This window comes from Nomia melanderi, chromosome 7 (genome assembly GCF_051020985.1).
Source record: "Nomia melanderi isolate GNS246 chromosome 7, iyNomMela1, whole genome shotgun sequence".
Classification (NCBI taxonomy): domain Eukaryota; kingdom Metazoa; phylum Arthropoda; class Insecta; order Hymenoptera; family Halictidae; genus Nomia; species Nomia melanderi.
Genome location: NC_135005.1, coordinates 14889234 through 14907403, shown reverse-complemented (window position 1 = coordinate 14907403; position 18170 = coordinate 14889234). Strand labels below are relative to the sequence as shown.

The following is an 18170-nucleotide window of genomic DNA, read 5'->3' as shown; positions in this document are numbered from 1 at the left end:
TATTAAGTAGGTTTTTATTTAATGTCATCTCCGAGGTCGTTCGAGCCGGCAAACTTTCATATTCCCTCGACGACGTGTGTACTCAACGGTTTCAATGGATTTTTGATCGAGATTCTCAACGGACACGGATGTTTCCGGAACGAAGCGGCGATACGCGATCGTCGTCGAACGACCTCGGGGACGCGTCGACGATGTCGGTGTAACGTCGGTGTTCAAAGTCCCTGCGTCTTATGCGGACGCGCGTGAAGATGCCGTTTCGTCGCGTGAGCCAAGCCGATTGAAGCCACAGTCTAGTCAATTACGAAGTCCGAATTCATCGTAGCTCGGACGTCTCATACAATCATGTTTTCTTCTCGATTTAGAACGCAACTTCCTTCGTTCTTCTTTCCCCTTCTTTCCGTTTTGTCTTCTTCTTTTCCTTTTTATTCGTGAGCAACACGTACCGATCACGTTGTCCTGCCGGGCCGTGTTTTATACCGGGGACACGCGTTCTCCCGTGTCCCTCTTGTAGCCGGAGAAGCAATTTCTCACGACGGAGATCGATTTATCATATAAGACACGTATTGTAGATCGCTTCGGTCCGGAACGATTGTTTTATACGACGGAGTGTGGATCAACCGCGATCCAAAGACACAAGCGAATCTGTCGTCGCTTGAACGACCACGAACGGCCGATCTGCTAACGAAGAACATGGCCTTAGAAACGAAGCAACCGAAAGAGAAAAACACAAAAAAAGGGAAAAAAGAGAAAAAAGAGATTAAGGGGAAAAGGAGATTAAACCTAGGTACAGATTCGTCCGTACGTTGTAAGGATCTAGCGATAAACGCACACGAGCGAGCACTCGTGCGACGACGACGACGACGACGACGACGACGACGATGACGACGAAGACGACGACGACGACGTACAGAGCGCAGTATTGAGAAGAAAATTTTTGTAATTTATTTTTCCTCACGTCGCTACATTGTACTTTCTAGCTTTTTCTTCCGATCAATCAACTTAACGATCAAGTATTCTCGTAATAGTTACGTCTCTTCATTAGCAATGCGATAACACCCTAGCTCGTAACATTTGTATTTGTATGTACCTGTACTCTACGTGCATTTATATAAATACATATGCGAAGAAGTGTCCGTGTTTAACCACTTCCGTTCCAACCGGAACCACGGACGAGAGCTGTAGGATGTGCCCGATAATCGATGTTCTTCCTTTTCTTTTCTTTTCTACTTTTCGTTTCGAGAGAGGAAAATATTAACGGCTAAACGATAAAACCTGAAGAATTTAGATATAGCACGCGTTAAACGTTTAAGAAAACTTTTAAGCATCGGTGGGTTAGATTGTACAGAGTTTCCAGTACGGGACTGGCAACGTGATCATAGAAAATGGCGGACGTTGTTTTCTATCATTGAACGAACGTTGTTAAATTGATTAATGACCGTGTGCGATAGCTCGGTACAGTTGTAACACGGTAGTTTCAGTCTTGTCGATAATGGAACAAAATTTTGTCCGATACTCTATAATTACCATACCAGTCCCTATAAATGCTCCTATAGGAAGAAATACTGTAGCTCACGGTATCAATGTTTTTACATTAGGTGGCCAAACGATTCCATAGATATTCTATATAAGATCAGCATATCAAGATGCGTGACATGCCTGCCATTAGACGTTAGGTGGACTCCACACCTCATATATGATACACACAGAGTACGGATTTCGATGCAAACGCTTTTTGTAAATTAATTCACAAGGGCTATGGTTGAACGGAAATTCCCTTTATTTCGTCACGGATTCTCATTGTCGCTTCGTTGTGTTTCGCATATAGTTGTAATTAATATAAATGCATAAAATCCGCAGTCTAGTGGTTGAGATATACATATATATATGATACAAGCTCCCATTAGACGTTAGGTCGAGTTTGAAAAGAATGTCTTGCGCGCCGGAGCCTCTTTACCGAGTGTACCTCCCCTTCGACCGTTGCGCCCTCTTCGAGAGGACGAGGTACCGCGTCACCATGCAACCGGCGGTTATAAAAATCCCCACTATACTGCCGACGAATAAGCCGAGGAAGAATTGCAGATCCTCGTTGGCGGTCCTCGCCGGGCTGATCGGCGTAAAGAATTCCAAGTTCCCGTCTTTGGACCGTGCCGTGTAACGGAGCCAATAAATCAGCCTGTCGACGGCCGGATTTATTCTGTCGCGGATCGCCACGGAAACCCTCCGCGCGTTCTCTCGGTAACTCATGGACTCGTGGATCACGTTCACCATGAACGCCACCTCCTCGCCAGAGATGACGCGACCGTCGTCCGCGGAGGGCGCGGAGAGCGCGAAGCCCAAACCCACCGCGCGAACGGCATTCTTCGACTCGTGGACATTCCTTGGGAAGCATATCACTGGCGTCCCATGAAACCCGGCTTCCAGAAGCTCGGTGTCGGCACAGTGACTCAATACGACCCTCGTGCGCCCGTAACCTGTATTAGAAATGATACTATTACTGGCGTCTATTTATGAGAAATGTCTAACTAAATTGAACCCTTCCAAAAGCAAAGTCTGATCAATTCCATTCTCTCTGTACATTAATATACTTGTGTAAATTAATATGCTTAGGATGTTTTAGTTGTAAGATGATTTTTATGTGGATATTGTTTTCTATGACGCTTTGTTTAGATGGAATTGATCGTCTAGAAGGTTCAATTGGAGCTCCTTGATCGATGCATTATTGTGGTCATGGGTAACTTAGAATTATAAAAAGAAAATGGGTTAAAATAATCTAAAAACTCGAACTGTAACCTCCATATTTACAGACGTCTACTTGTAACACGTTTAGCTTTACACCCTGCATGTTTCCTTGAATGAAATTACTTGTAACGTGAACCTGAGGAATTATTTTTAACACCATTTCCTACGTCCAGAGAAAGAAAAGGAGCGGGTGAGATTAAAATGAATAGTGGCAACGAGTGTGCACGTGGACGGTATCGTTGTCCTGATAAGAGTGTCGAATTTCTAATGAAAGTATTATTATCAGTAGCTTCGTCAGGGACCTAACAGGATTCTATACAGAAATTATAAGGTTTCAATCTGCTCTACCTATCAAGTCTTGCCGATCGACCGTTGGGCGAACAAAAAGATTGCTCGATAACGTAGCGGCCGAGTCTGTCTTCGTCGATGACTTCGCCTTCTTCCAAACGACCGCTTGGCCGTCCCTTCCTTGAGGCAACTTCTCCGCGAGCTCTTTGATCAACGTCTCGTAACTTTCATCTAAAAGAGCTACAATCGTGCCCAATCTGAACTCGATCAACGATTTGTTCAGATCTCCTTGGAGCGGATGCGCTCCTCTGCAATGATGGCAGCCGACCTAAAATATTCGAACCTTTAATGTACATTCTAATTGCGAAATCGTTTTGTTTAACACGTTGACTGCCACGGGAAACAGCGTTTTAAATAAGAATAATTATTAATTATTTACTACCACTATTCTTACTTTATACCAATCCTTTACCAGTAATGATTATTAATTATTTACCACAATTCTTCACAATATTCTCTACTTATTCACTCGAATATTTTTATTCAACGTCAGTCATGAATTATAATTGTTTTCAAGTTCCGAAGCTCATCAATGACCGGCAGTCAACGTGTTAATAAAACATTATATTCACACCCCGTCTTCCGCGAAAACATTACATAAATATAAAGAAAATCATAATCAAATAAACATAAAGAACAAATTCAGGATGAATTAACCCCTTGTCCTACAACAACGAGACTCGTGGTGAAGATTTTCAATTCAGCAAATATATATATGACTCGGTTCATTCGAATGCAAAGTAAATATTATTCCTCTGTAATCAACTATTATACTTAACCCTTTGAACTTGGAGTGCTAAGGGTTAAAAGGTAATACATATGCTTAGAATTTTTCTATTTTTCAAATAAATTATTAACACTAGGTTTACGGACGTTTATTGTTCGGTTTATTCTATTGTTCCTAGAAAAATTGATGTTCGACCATTTAGATCTTGGAAATTAGGGATTTAAAATTATTACGATACGTATTCTTATAACTGCAACAACCAAGACCGACATAAACGTTTGCCAAGTAACGTTTATAAAATTCAGTACGCGTCAAATTGCACTCCATAAACCTAGTGTTAACGACGAAGTGGCCGTCTCGATCGGAGTTGCAAAAGAAATCACAGGCCAAGGGGTTAATGGTGTTTCCAGTGAAACATCCGGCAAATGATTTCAATGTGCACAAGTGTAAAATACAGGCAAGACGTTCCTGGCCGCGGTCGAACAAATCGAACGTCGTGGAACGTTCTACCAGGAAAGCATAACAGGCGGGACACACAGCCCGATCGTTTTTCCATCTCGCTTACTTCGACTATCAGCTGCGTGAGCGGGGCGAAATACGAGCGCAGGATGGAATCACCGCCCCAGAGTATGAGGCGAACATCCGCGTAAAGATTGTCTAAATTGAGACCGGCCTCTGGCAAGTATTTTCCCACTATCCGGAGAGCATACGCCGCGTACTCGTCCCTGGCCACCGAGAATATTGACCTCCGGGAGAAACTCGTCCGCAACCTCGTCCAAAATCCCGCACTCTGAACCGGCAGAGCGGTGCCCGTGTACTCGAACACGTAAACCTGTTCATCCCGATCCCGCGTCCATATAACTGGAATCGATTGGATAATCCTCGACCATGGTAACAAACAACCATCGTGCCTACAAACGAAAAATTTCCAATGACATTTTATTCTTTTATTTATTTTGACTATCGGATAAATGAAAATTAACCGTTTGGATGGTAAACAAGTTTTGTGGATATTTACTAAAAATGATTGGGTGCGTATGCAAAAAAATTAAGAGTAATGAGATCAGAAATATTGTGTTATGAAAAAATATTGGAAAATAAGATTCATTCAAATACAGTGACTTTGATTTATTTTTTGAAGGACATAGTAAGAAAATTATAATTGATAATGATAAACGGTTGAAATAATTCATACTTGAAATATATAGTAATGAAAAATAATTAGGTATGTCTGAACCGGAAGCGCGTCTCGAGAATTAGTGTGATTTGGTCGCGTGACTCGGCGAGTGCCGATTTTATCGAGAAATATTCAAAATGGAAATAATCTAATATCAAAGTATATAATTGAAATGCATTGAAATGCATTAAAAATACCACTTGTTTACTTAAATTTGTTTTAATTCATTTCGTGAATAAAATTAGTAAAAACCACTTAGATAATTCACACAAATAATTTTGTATGATCCTTTACACGAGTGGTTTGCTATACAAAGCGACTGAATTCCCTTTTTACAAACAGTCTTGGCATAACAAAAAATCCTCAGCAGTCAAACGGTTAATATTATATTTTTTCCATTCTGTGTATTTTGCTCTATGAAATCGTGCGGCATTCACGTCAACACGTTCACACCGGCGCTGTAACTTCCACTCTCCCATTTGGCGACTGAATTCTCAGAATTGATAAAAATATTGAAATGATCAATAAATCAATTAATTCTCAACTATATGACAATATTTTCTAATTACCAAACCATTCGACGAGCCACATATCTCATTCTACACACCGTCTAATGAGCCATCAGTGGTACACACTGTCCAACGTGACATCTTACTATGAGCCACCGGTGGTACGCGCCGGCGTGAACGTGTTAACACGCTGACTGCCACGGAAACCTTCAGGGTTTCATATATCGCTTATTCTTTTGTAACAAAGATGAAGAGGAACTGTCACTTATTATTTGATATCGCAATGCTCACGTTACACTGTCATCTAGTAACTTACACTATGAAATATTTCCACTGGACATTAGTTGTCTGACAAATTATAACTATTTTCAAGTAATTCGAAAGCTCCGGTCATCGATGACCGACGTGGCAATCCACGTGTTAACCCTTTGCACTCGAGAGGCGCCTTTCAGTCGCCACCTGATTCGACGCAGCAAACTTATAATATTTTCAATTTAATTAAATCGTGTGCAACGTATCAAAAACATCGAAATAAAATAGTTCTGTCCCTTAACCCTCTGTGGGCCCATGTAACTTTGAAGTCACATATCAGGCGTGAAAGTTTAACGTCATTCGTTAATTCGTATTCATACATGGACATTTATTAATTTTCTACTGCACAGATTTTGTTACGATCATGGACAAAAATTCGGCCCATAGAGGGTTAATTTATATAAGATAAGCAATCGCGTTAATCGGGAAAAACATCGTTAATATTTAATCAGAAAGTAATGAATATTTTTCATGAAAAATATTGTCGAGTGCAAAGGGTTAACCCCTTGACCTACAATACCGCGTCAGACTCGTGATGAAAATTTTAAACTGAATTTGACAAATCTAAGTCTTACTTGTTTTCTTTAAATATAAATTAAATATTACGTTTCTATAATTAATCGTCAACCTTTGGAGTAAATATAGACATAGAATAATCATCAAATTCTTTCATTTCATAATAAATTATTAATGATAAAATAACTGTATCGATCATAGTTAAGAAATAAATCATAGCACAAGGGGTTAACCACCGACGAAACATACCTGAACGCAGGGAAAATGGTGAACGTCGGTTGAATTTCCGATATCTTCTTCGCGATCTGCTCATCCTTCAGGAAAGCCTCGCAAGCCTGGATCGCTTTGCTCTCCGGATACGCGTACTCCTCGGTCTCGACCGTCACCGTCAGCACTTCCACATCGATCAAAGTCTCGTATACGTCGTGCTCGGCGTAGCCCGGTATTATCAGCGTCGCGTCGATCCCTTGATCCGACAGAGTGTTGGCTAGCAAAGACAGATCGTAGACGTCCTCGAACGCGACGACCACTGCCGATTGCGGGGGTGCAACCAATGACGAGCCGCGAACGGCGTGAGCGAGACAAAGAAACGCGCAGAACTCGACGAGCGCGTGCATCGTGACAGAGTAGTCGACGATTAATCGGTAAAAATAGAACTGCCGATTAATTTTCGTACGATCCGGCAGATTAAGTCGACGTTCCGGCCGCGATAAGTGAACGAGAACGATAACTCGATTGTGTTACCCTGAAGCTGCTCTCTCCGTCAGATATCGGCGAGATTTCGAAATGAGTTCGCTGAAAGTAAAAAAGAACGTCTTGAAACGATAAACCAGCATCAACGCTCGTGACTCTTCATCCGATGTAATTTTGCCCAGTATAAATTCTCGATTCAAATGAAGAAAAAAGATGTTTGAACATTCAGATGTATCACTATTTGAAAGTTCGGTCCGTTGGAAGCACTTTTTATAGGCGTAGCGTGGTCGGACGATAAAATCGGTCGCGAACGAGAGGAACTGATGTAAGAGCTAATATGAGACTCGATTTACCTTCGTAACGGACCGTTTCGTTTATTCCTCCCACGGGATATTTTACAATGCGGATTTCGAACGTCTATACACGGTGCAGTTTTGCCACCTTAAGGTTCCCGCGGGGCAGCCAGGTAAACAACACACTGTATTCCACTTGTAAGATGCGAGAAGTCATTCACACGTTAGACGTACACGCGTGCCGGTCGAGGAATAGATGAATGTTAATCGTGCGAGACGCACGCCTATGACGCAGGACCGCCACGAAGCGTATACAATCGCGTGGGTCGTAGTGTTTAACTTTTGTTGGGAACAGTTCTGTCTCGATTAACCGTTCAGAGCGATGTTCCGATCACCGAGCCGGCTAAGTGTTCTGGAAACGTTTAGCTGGACCTCAGATGAAAGAATGTATGCTCCGGTTGGTCGTGATGAGTATTCTCATCACGCGACGTTAACGTAACGCATCGTTTGATGCCTTCACGTATGTAGAACGTATGAATGGTCAATAAGCCGTTACGAGACGAATAATTGAACCGTGAAGCTGGACGGTCTCGGTGTAAGGTTAGTTTCTCTGGATTTGAAATTTCGTTTGGCAATCGTGCGTGCTACACAAGCACTGTCATTCTTTCACGTTGTTACACACTAGCAGTGATTAATGTTATTCATTCGCGAGAGAAAAGTCGTATAACCTCTGTATCGTATCGTGTCGGTTTGTATCGTGAACAGTTCGTTGATTAATTATATTTCATTTATGAAAATAACGTGACTTCTGTGCGAAGGATTTGCCAGCCTGTCTGTCGAATGTTACTTTTCAGATGTGAAATGGAATAGCAATAATACGGAATACACGGTTTTGTTTCGAAAAGTAGGGGGTAGTTTCCAACAAACGACTCACTGCAGTGCCATCTGGGAAAGGTATTATAGCGAGGTGCATCCGTGACGATTAAATTCGTTTGTTCCAACCCGCGGTTAGTTGGAAGCAGCGAAACGTGCTTTGCAAGTATATGTCTTAAAATAGTTTTTTACGTCAAACAGAAATGTTGACGTTTATTAAATATGTATTTCTTGTTCGGTGACCTTTCAATTTAACGAGGTTATTTTGAATGATTATTTGCAGAACGTGGGGAATAAAGTGTATAATGAATAACAGCTAACACCAGTGAATGAACAACAAACTGATCAAGTGTCTGTCCGAGTTTTAGAAATATATTTGTGTATAGCTGAAATATACTTATATAATAAACATGAGTTTCACGTTAGATGCTTCAAAGTCACAGACGACTACTACAACTGCTGCCAATGTTCCAACAACGAGTAAGATCTAAGAAAATTGCAACAGCAAGATTTCGTAATAGAAGGATGTCTGATATGTATGTATATTTTGTAGCTTTCACATTTGGTACTATGGGTGCTGGAGATGCAGGAAAACCAACAGGGTTCTCGTTAACACAAACGCCGACACAAAATAAAACTGCCTCTGTATTTGGTAGTGGAGTAACCATTACTCCTGTTCAGGGTACTGGGTTTAGTTTTGGGACACAGGCAGTAGCACCCACAGCTACTCCTGCTAATACAGCAGCACCGCAGACACCTGGATTGACATTTGGTACAGGTGTAGCTGCGAGTACTGGCATAACTCCTGCTGCAACTAGTACCGCAGCACCTAAACTTTTCTCTGGAACTACGCCTATCGGAGGTGCTTCAAGTTTTACTTTAGGAGGTACCACTACTGTTGCCACAACAGCAACACCTGTATCAGGTTTCGGAGCTAAACCGCTTACAGGTACTACTGCATCTACCCCGACAAGTGGTTTAACATTTGGAACACCAAATACCAAGGCAGCAGGCACTGGTTTTACTGTTGGCACAACAGCAGCACCAGGTACAGAAGCAAATGATCGAAAATTCTAAATCTAGAAGTAAAACTAACACAATGTTTTTGAAGGTTTCCCTTCAAATGCTAATAGACCCATTTCTACAGCCACAGCATTCACTTTTGGCACAGGAACAACTGCAGCGAGTACAACAGGGTTTACATTGAACAAAACTTCTACTGCTCCAAGTCTTACAACTCCTAGCACTCAGCTATCATTGGGTACAACTACTACGTAAGTAAATTTTCTCTTGTGCTAAATTTACATATTCTGATTTACATATTAATAAATAAATTACTGCAGTGTTACTTCATCTGCAAATGCAAACCAACCAGCTTCCATAAGTTCATTTGAAGAATCTATCAACAAATGGACTTTAGAATTGGAAGAACAGGAGAAAGTATTTGTTAATCAGGCTGCACAAGTTAATGCTTGGGATAAATTACTGATAACTAATGGGGAGAAAATAGTAGCACTTAATCAAGAAGTTGAAAGAGTGAAAATTGAGCAACAACAATTAGAGCATGAATTAGATTATGTGGTGAGTCTTGTTTATTAATGTACTGAAATACATAGAATGATAGAATTTATGAGTTCTCTTATTACATACAGGTTGGCCAGCAGAAAGAATTACAAGACTGTTTAGTACCACTGGAGAAAGAATTAGCATCACTTTCAGTTTCGGATCCAGAACGAGAATACACGTACCGTTTGGCAGAAGACCTTGACACTCAATTAAAACGAATGTCAGAAGATTTGAAGGAAATCATAGAACACTTGAACCAAGCTAATCGTACTCAAGACTCCAGCGATCCGATTGTCCAAATTGGTAAAATATTGAATGCGCACATGAACAGTTTGCAATGGTTGGATCAACAAACCACTCTGCTTAATCACAAGATACAACAGATAGACCAGATGCATCAGAACTTTAGACAAGAAAATGAACGAAGTTTTAGTTTAGCGTATAATTAATTATAATTCTTCATTAATTGTTAATACGAAATTTATACACATTTTTGTAAAAGGTTCATTTTATACCAGTTGGTTATATGAGTTAAGAACAATTAAATAAAACACGGGTAAACAAGTTACAAAAATGTAAAATATCTATATTGTATTCGGGCAGCATCATTACAAACGGTATTTACAATGTAAAGAATGACTCAAGTAGTCATCGAAGGAATGAAATAATGTATTTTCAAATAATCTGACAAGTGTAGATATAAGTTAACGATCTTGTCTTGAAGTATGTTACATTTCACGCCGTCAGGATGTACAACATCCCACGCCAAAAACATAAAAAACTTCTTAACGTCTATGGTAGCCGATATTTTATCCTGCTCATCCTGTTGACTGCAACTCCACACCTGCAGACCTTGAAAATAAGTGGAAACCGTCGCGCTATCTGTATCAACTTTGAGCATAAATACACCTGACTTGTCCGCGCTCATCGTTAATCGAGGACTCATGTTTTTCATTCTTTCTACAATTTTCCTAACGTACTTAAGTTGCGGCATGTCTAGCGATATCTGAAAATTGTAAAAATTAATTCTGAACGACCACACGTAAGGTGCATGGGAATTTACATCGAATTCTGGTATGAGTGGTGCTTGATGTTCCGGCCATTCTCGCCGTGGTATAACTCTTACTGGAACATCATGTAAACATTGCCTCGACTCGACGTTCAACGAAGGCAATTCGATCTCGAGTGTCAGACATGGCTGACGTTTATTCGTCAATTTCATTTTAACACTTTTCGCGGTCATTCGCAAAGAACCCAGTGACCTAGCCAGCATAGTCGCATCCAATTCTAAATAAATTTCGTTTTGTTCATCGGTAACACCGCTCATAACGTATTCGGTGAAAAAATGATCTTGTCTTAATTCTGCCCAAACCATCGACACTCGATCATCCCCAACGCTGAGGCACAACTCGCTCGGCGTTATTCTCAAAGTACACTGTTTTGTTAATCGGGAAAGAACGTTAACGATGTCTAAAATAAAAATTAATTGTTACGTTAAAGGATATAACTGTTTTCGAAAGAAAAAACAACAGGAAAGGTTAGAAATTCATTATACACGATAAACTCACTCGTAAAATCTCTCATAGAGATCACATCTACCATTCTACATCGAAATTTCATATTGAATTATATAATAAACTGTTTCTAGATTGACAATAAGTTAGAAGTGTTCGCAATAAAAACAAATTTTGCGCGGGAACTCGTAACACAGTTCTTACCGGTATTTGACAGATGACACTGTCATTCTGGCAAAATACAGTTACACGCTATGACACACTTTCTACAAGTGCTTCGTTTTTACGTTACGGCATATTTATTATATAAATAATAAATACAATTAGTTCCGTATATCGTAAAATTTATAATGGTAAGTCGTGTTCTGGCCTTTTCGTTGGTTTTAGCTAACCTCGTTTTAATTAACCTTCCCGACGTTCTCCCATGAAAACTAACTCCATCTTCCCCTCAATTTACATGTTTTCCATTGTACTCAACTTTCAATAATTATCAAATTAACACTATTTCTACCTATATCAAAAGACCACTTTCGAAATTTCAACTCAAAATTATAATTTCCTCCTAGTTCCACAAATGTTAACCCTCTAAGGGTAAAATGTTAAATATTTCCAGTGAAAAACTTTGAAGGGTTATACCTAAAAAGCATTGAATCTTCGAAATGATTTTGGAAATAAATAGTTTCACTCGAGTACTACGATGAACATCCAAAGAAACTGAAAATAATCATTTACATATCAATCGTATTAAATGCTCAATAGTTCTACTGTTAACACACAACAATTCAAAAGAGCATTCAACATTAATTCCCACGGATAAAACAGCGAACGTCACGGTTGACGGTGTCACCGTCAGATGGCAAGATGATGAACATTTCCGATGACGCCCGAGCGAAAAAGTACCCCGCCGTGTAAATTCCGCATGACCCATAATCCGCTGATGCGAGAGATCTAAGCCACCGCTGTCAAGTATCGCGTATAAACAAAAACCAGCGTATCAAACGCGTACACGTACAAGGTCACGACCTTCGTTCCCCGTACACACTTTGCCGTAGAGACGTCCGCGATCTGACGCACAGTCGCTCGTGTGTCCTTCCCCTTAGAGGTTGCGAATCCTTGTTATTCGAGGGTGAGTTCGGCCATGTTGTCGAGTTCGGCGACCGGGGACGATATATAATCGGTAATTCGCATCCGCGACGTCCGTGTATCTTGACTCGGGTGGTCTCCAGCGAACGATGCAGCACTGAACGATATGTCGTTCGCCAAGAAGAGGTGAGTCTCTTTTTCTCTCTCACTCTTTCTCTCTCTTTCTCTCTCTTTCTCTCTTTCTATGTCTCTATCTTTTTCTCTCTCTCTATCTCTCTTCCTGTTACGCGCTCGAAACGCGAGAACCGTTTCTCTCTTTCGTCTCGTGTCCTACTCCTCCGCGTGCCCGTAGTAAACATAGATTAAGGTCGATGTTGATTGTGTCACGTCGGCCTAAATCGCGAGTACAATCGCGGGCGTCGGAGGCTCGATAGAATTTCAGCGAGAAGAATCCAGCCCGGCTCTCGTGGGGAAATTTTAACGATCGATTGGGATCGTTCGGCCAGTTCCCAGACATTAAACCCGGGTCACGAACCGTTCGAACGGGCGGCAGAATCAAACGGTTCGCGCGAGGAACTCGTTTACACGGCGCACGGTTTTTCGCCGGGCTTTATCGTGTTCGCATCTCGACGGCGTGTTATTAATTATTAGCGCATTCAACGCCGACTATATTTCAGCTAATAAACACGAGCGTTGATTATATTGATACATTTTTAAACATCGATTGAACTGAAATTTCGAACTTAAGAGAATGAGGGATTCGATTTTGGAAATTTTACTTTGGATCGGTGTTGTAGGTATCTGAAATGTTACGTGAACGTAGGATTGGTAATTAAATGGTAGAATAAAGATGGGGGATGTAGCTGTGTGTTGAATATGAGATATTAACGCGTTGAACGCCATGGGGGTCACCGGTGACCCCCGAGCAAATCAAATTAGAATGGTTCGTGCAATTAAACGGCATTTGGAAACGTTTGTATGTTATAAACAATGCTACCCAATGTGGTAACATTGAGCAAGATAATAATGATTCGATCGAATCATTTGATATTATAGATTTACCATTTTGCGTATTTTGATCTATGAAATCCTGCGGCGTTGTGGACATTGTTATTTCAAGTTATAAGCTATTATATTTGGGAAGTTAATTAGTTGTTCTAGTTTCATTTCTTCGATGATTTGTTTAGATTTATCGAATCGAAGGAAATATCGCAGAATTGAATTATTTCGGAGAATTGATAAATATTTTTGAAAATCGATGCATCATGTCGATTTCTGCTAATCTTAGGATAAGGGTGTAATTAATTCGACATTAACATTAGAACCACCAGTGAAGATGACTTGATTGTATTCGCAATGATTGATATCTTAAAGGCATCGAATATTCGAAATGATCTTGAACATAGTTTCATTTCAGTACTGTAATGAATGTCTGAAGAAACCGAAGATAATATTATTACAATTTTTATATTGATTATATATTGATCATATATTAATCACGCCCGAAAAAGGTTAATCCTTTGCACTCATTTAATATTAGTCATTATAAATTGCAAAGTTTCCTCGTTAAATACGTTGCAACATTTCTATCTGTAACCTATTGTTCAGGTTTATTTAACGGTTTTTGAAAAGACAATAAAACACATCCGAACTTTCCGTAGCACGTTGGAATGGTCTTTTTCCAGCGATTCGTTAATTTCACGCGAGTCCACTGGGATATTCCACGCGAGAGACACTTGCACCGGGGCTGGCTTATTCTCGAGGAGCGTTCCTCCCGGTAGCCTTGTGTATTTAAATGTTTCGTGCGTACACTTTTTTTCACATTATCGAGCGCCTAGCCCAAGGCAGGTGGTAAAACACGTGGCATGCGTAGAGAGAACATGCACCGGTCCCGTGTTTTTCTTTCCTTGTCTTTTTTCGTCTTTCGGTCACCGGCGTGTATACCATTCTCTGTTCAGCTTCCGCGCTTTCCTCTCGCTCGCGCATATGTTGTACCTTCTGTCTTCATATTTCACGGGGCACAGGCAGAAAGAAAGCGCGTCGCGCCCGAGGTTCTCACCCTAGGACGAAGGATACGCCGGGAACGCAAAGAATAGACACACAGTCTTTCACGTGTTTCACCGCGTATCCTTTGCCGTGTATCCTTACAATTCCTGAATTAACTACACGCAACCCCCTTGCGCCGCGGAATTCCTGCCGGAGACATTCGTCGGGATTCCAGTGTACCGCTCGGTTGGAATATTATTGGAAAAGTAATTGGAAACACTAGGTAACCTTCCTTCTGAATTTACTTAACCGTTTGAGTGCCGAGGAGCGCTACAGTGCTCTTCTTGTTGACAATTATAATTTTCTTACTATGTTTTTCAAGAAATAAATCGAAGTAAATTTATTCGAATAAATGTTATTCTTTGATATTTCTTTGTAATAACACAGTATTTGTGATCTCATTAGTACTCTTATTAATTCTTTCGCATACACACCCATTCACTTCATTTTTGGTAAATATCCACATAAGTTGTTTAGCATCCAAACGATTAGCTATATAAATTAAGGGACAGAACTTCATTTCGATGTTTTATGTTGTCTCGAGTGCAAAGGGTTAACAGTCGATGTCACGTGACTAGATTCAAGACGAACAATTCGAGTGCGCGAGTAATCGGCACGATCGTCACGGACCTGCGGACGATTTTCGAGGTTAGCCGCTATCTGCGACGACGAAGTTTTTTGCATCGATATCATCTTTCTTATCCGCGGATCCGGTAACCCAGAAAGGTATAAGGTAACGCCCGGCGAACTCTCCACGAAGGGGTCAGCTTTCTCTTTCCGAAAGAAAATATTCGAGAGAAACAATCGGTGTTGCTGTGCCCATGCTGGCGCCACGCTCCCCGCAAGAAAACCGTAATAGAATACACGTTGTGCCATTACGTCTTAAGTGTACGAGAGTACGCAGCCATCATGTTTCCGGAAAACGTCTCCGGTGTCTTACGTACTGTATATTTTCGAACGTACTGATCTCTTTTCCATGCTATATTAATCGATGGAAGTAATCGGTTGATTATATTTTGGAATTTACGATTGGTAACAATAATAATTAGCACTGCGATTACAGAAAGGTCAAAGTAACTGATTTTCAGTTATTACAATATGTATCCGCCATTTTGGCGCAGCAGTGATATAGTGTAGCTTATTATTACGATCAGTGATGACGATAATTAGCACTGCGATTACAGAGAGGTTAGAGTAACTGATTTTCAGTTATTGCAATATGTATCCGCCATTTTGGCGCAGCAGTGATACTAGTTTATCATTAAGTTCGAGGTGGCGACCGATTACTAATTACGAAAGATATTTTCTTTCTCTGTACACTGTAAATTACGAGATAAGGAAACACGGAGTGTGAATTCCTGTGGGATCGTTGAAGGTGACGTTTGCGCCGGGAGGAGGATAAATCATATCAGTAACTTAATGTTTAACAGACGTCGCGTATCTGGCCTGGAAAGGCATGATTAACTACAGCCGCGTTGTCGCAAACTGGATCCGCTCTTCCGACGTATCATCAGCGAGCGTAACATTTCCCTTCTATTTGCTCTGCGGTGGAAGCAAAGCAGCCCGGAACAGTCGTAAAACCTACCGATAAATTCTTTCCTTAACAAGTTGCTGCCAGATAGTCGGCCTCGGACGGAACCTCACCGTTTCCTCGAGTGTTCACTATTATTAACACTTTCGGTGGAAAGTTCTTCACTAGAAATCATCAACGCTTTCTGGCGTAGACGTAGACAACATTTCTGAAACCTACAGTTATCTAAATCACGCATAAACCGAGGAACAAAGATATTTCATTTCAATATTTCGTATATCGATGCTTTTCGCAGAATTTAATGTTAAACATCGAACTTTACGATTTTACTGTATCAGATTAAACCTATGCAGGAAACGTCATCTCTCTAACCTTAGATTTCTATTTAAATTTTCATTAACTGAGATTTAGAATCTGTTCTTTTATTGCCATATGGGAACCTATGGGGCGACACTGTTTATGAAAAAAAAGCACCAGTGTTTACAATGGGCGAGCAGTTAATCAGAAATCGGAAAGCAGAGAACGGAATAATAGATTGACCTCTGTTCATTAACATTTTTTTCCCTTATTGTGGTCTAAACTCAACCCCTGATATTGAGAGACCAGATGGCACGAGCACCACCCCTGCTCCATTTCGAGTTTCCAAGCGTTCAAGAATCTACATGACCCTCGCCAATCCCCCCACCGCATCGAATATATCGGCCATATTGCGTTCCATTGACAACTCGCGCGGAGCACTCGGTGTACGCCTGCATGCCCTCTAAACGGAGAATCTAATTATTCTAATTCATTATTCGTCCCAGGGAAGCAGAAAAATCGTTCGATCGATGTCCCATGAAAATGTTTAACACTAGATTTACGGACGTTCATTCTACACTTTATTCCATCGTTCCTTGAAAGTTACGTGTTCGTTCATATAAATCGCGAAAGTTTAGCTTCGAAACCATAGTATTGCGTACTCGTATAATTGCACGAACCGAAATCGACTTGACTATTACTGAATAACGTTGACTTACTTACATAACACTTTACCTGCCATGTCGCCCGAATTCAGGTGACAGCATTTTTCCGTCAACTTAAAAATCAATTTTCTTAGTAACGTATCGAACGAACTGAACTTTGTTAGATATATTAAATATATAAAGAACAGTAGCACAATCGTTATGAAGGATTTTGACCTAGTTTCTCTTTTATTATGAAAATTGTTTTGCGTGGGGGTTTGAGCGTTTACTTGGTCAACGTGTTAAACTTACTCAATAATGTCGACTTACCGAATTATTAATAATACCGTTACCGAATCGTTAATCATTCTCATTGAGCCCCAGTTATCTTACGAATTCTGATTGCTGCCAAGTAATTTGGAAGCTCCGGTGACCGGTGACCACCGCGTCGGCAGTGGACGTGTTAAGCCGACCGAGATAACCGGAATCCAGCGATGGCGGCTGTACGATGCGCCAGACGCGCGGAACCGTCCGATTATTCGGCTCGTTCGCGGGCTCATCTCCGTTCATCCCGGCTTCCAGAGCGTGTCACGCTTCTACTTATCAATATTAACTCGCCTGTTGGCCAGATAGAGTGACGTCAACCTACGAACCCGGTGTCCCGCATGGCAACCGGCGACGCGCGTTGCGCCAGGACGCAAGGACACACAGAGACGCCGGGCATAGCGCACACGGCACGCCGTTCTGGAATACACACGACCCGGCAACGTTTCCCTTCCTCTCGCGGCGCAGCCCTCGTGCCGCGTTTCTTGCTCCAACCCTGGTTCCCTCTTTCTCCTCTCTCGCTCCTCTCACTCTCTCTGCCCCCCCCCCCCGCCCTTTCCACTCCTTACACCTTTTGTAAGCTCTTCCTCCTTGTTTCGAACGCGTTTTCTTTCAATCTCATTTCCGCTCGTTCGCCATTTTCATTCTCTCGTCGTTCCGCTTGTCTGTCGCGAGTCGATTCTTCGGGGTACAGGACCCTCCACGCGATTCGCGGTTTCTGGTTCATTCGTCTAGTCATTCGAAATTTGTATCATTCTTCAACCCCTATGAGCTTAGTCTTCGCGGTGGTGGTCTAAGAGTAATTAGTGGAACGTTTAACTCCTGGAGAACGGGAGTGTTTTAAACTCGTAATTTTATGGAAACCTGAACTTCGGAGTGTTAAGTACTAATTAAGGAAGGAGATTATCCATTTGCGGTTCTCGGTTTTGGATATCGACACTCGAAGTCGTATGACCGCAAAGTTGTTGAATGATGTTT

The 18170-nt window shown here is 41.3% G+C and overlaps 4 protein-coding genes across 7 annotated transcripts in view; 2 read left to right on the top strand and 2 right to left on the bottom strand.

Annotated features, from left to right (window-relative positions):
- Window positions 1-1759: 1759 nt before the first annotated feature.
- LOC116425035 (uncharacterized) lies at window positions 1760-7524 on the bottom strand. The gene is made up of 5 exons (XM_031972209.2): window positions 7375-7524; window positions 6578-7123; window positions 4380-4725; window positions 3088-3355; window positions 1760-2471 (listed from the first exon to the last, which is right to left on the bottom strand). Exons 2-5 carry the CDS (start codon window positions 6943-6945, stop codon window positions 1951-1953), a joined length of 1503 nt encoding a protein of 500 aa, XP_031828069.1. The 5' UTR covers window positions 6946-7123; window positions 7375-7524; the 3' UTR covers window positions 1760-1950.
- Window positions 7525-8220: 696 nt separating this feature from the next.
- Nup62 (nucleoporin 62) lies at window positions 8221-10546 on the top strand. Of its 3 annotated transcripts, none has more exons than XM_031972217.2 (6): window positions 8221-8353; window positions 8471-8667; window positions 8741-9235; window positions 9359-9461; window positions 9531-9768; window positions 9840-10546. In XM_031972217.2, exons 2-6 carry the CDS (start codon window positions 8598-8600, stop codon window positions 10200-10202), a joined length of 1269 nt encoding a protein of 422 aa, XP_031828077.1. In that variant the 5' UTR covers window positions 8221-8353; window positions 8471-8597; the 3' UTR covers window positions 10203-10546. The 3 variants fall into 3 exon arrangements, with proteins under 3 accessions (XP_031828077.1, XP_031828076.1, XP_031828073.1); XM_031972216.2 differs by having other exon boundaries at window positions 9335-9461; XM_031972213.2 differs by having other exon boundaries at window positions 9299-9461.
- On the bottom strand, window positions 10394-12306 carry Hus1-like (Hus1-like checkpoint clamp component). 2 transcript variants are annotated; one of them, XM_031972220.2, is made up of 3 exons: window positions 11322-12306; window positions 10817-11223; window positions 10394-10759 (listed from the first exon to the last, which is right to left on the bottom strand). In XM_031972220.2, exons 1-3 carry the CDS (start codon window positions 11371-11373, stop codon window positions 10394-10396), a joined length of 825 nt encoding a protein of 274 aa, XP_031828080.1. In that variant the 5' UTR covers window positions 11374-12306. The 2 variants fall into 2 exon arrangements, with proteins under 2 accessions (XP_031828080.1, XP_031828081.1); XM_031972221.2 differs by having other exon boundaries at window positions 11472-12306.
- Window positions 12307-12328: 22 nt separating this feature from the next.
- Myb (proto-oncogene like protein Myb) overlaps window positions 12329-18170 on the top strand; it is a 70191-nt gene continuing 64349 nt past the window's right edge. The window contains exon 1 of the mRNA XM_031972206.2: window positions 12329-12536. Within this exon, the coding sequence (XP_031828066.1) occupies window positions 12517-12536 (20 nt within the window). The 5' untranslated portion in view covers window positions 12329-12516. The remainder of the gene's footprint in view (window positions 12537-18170) is intronic.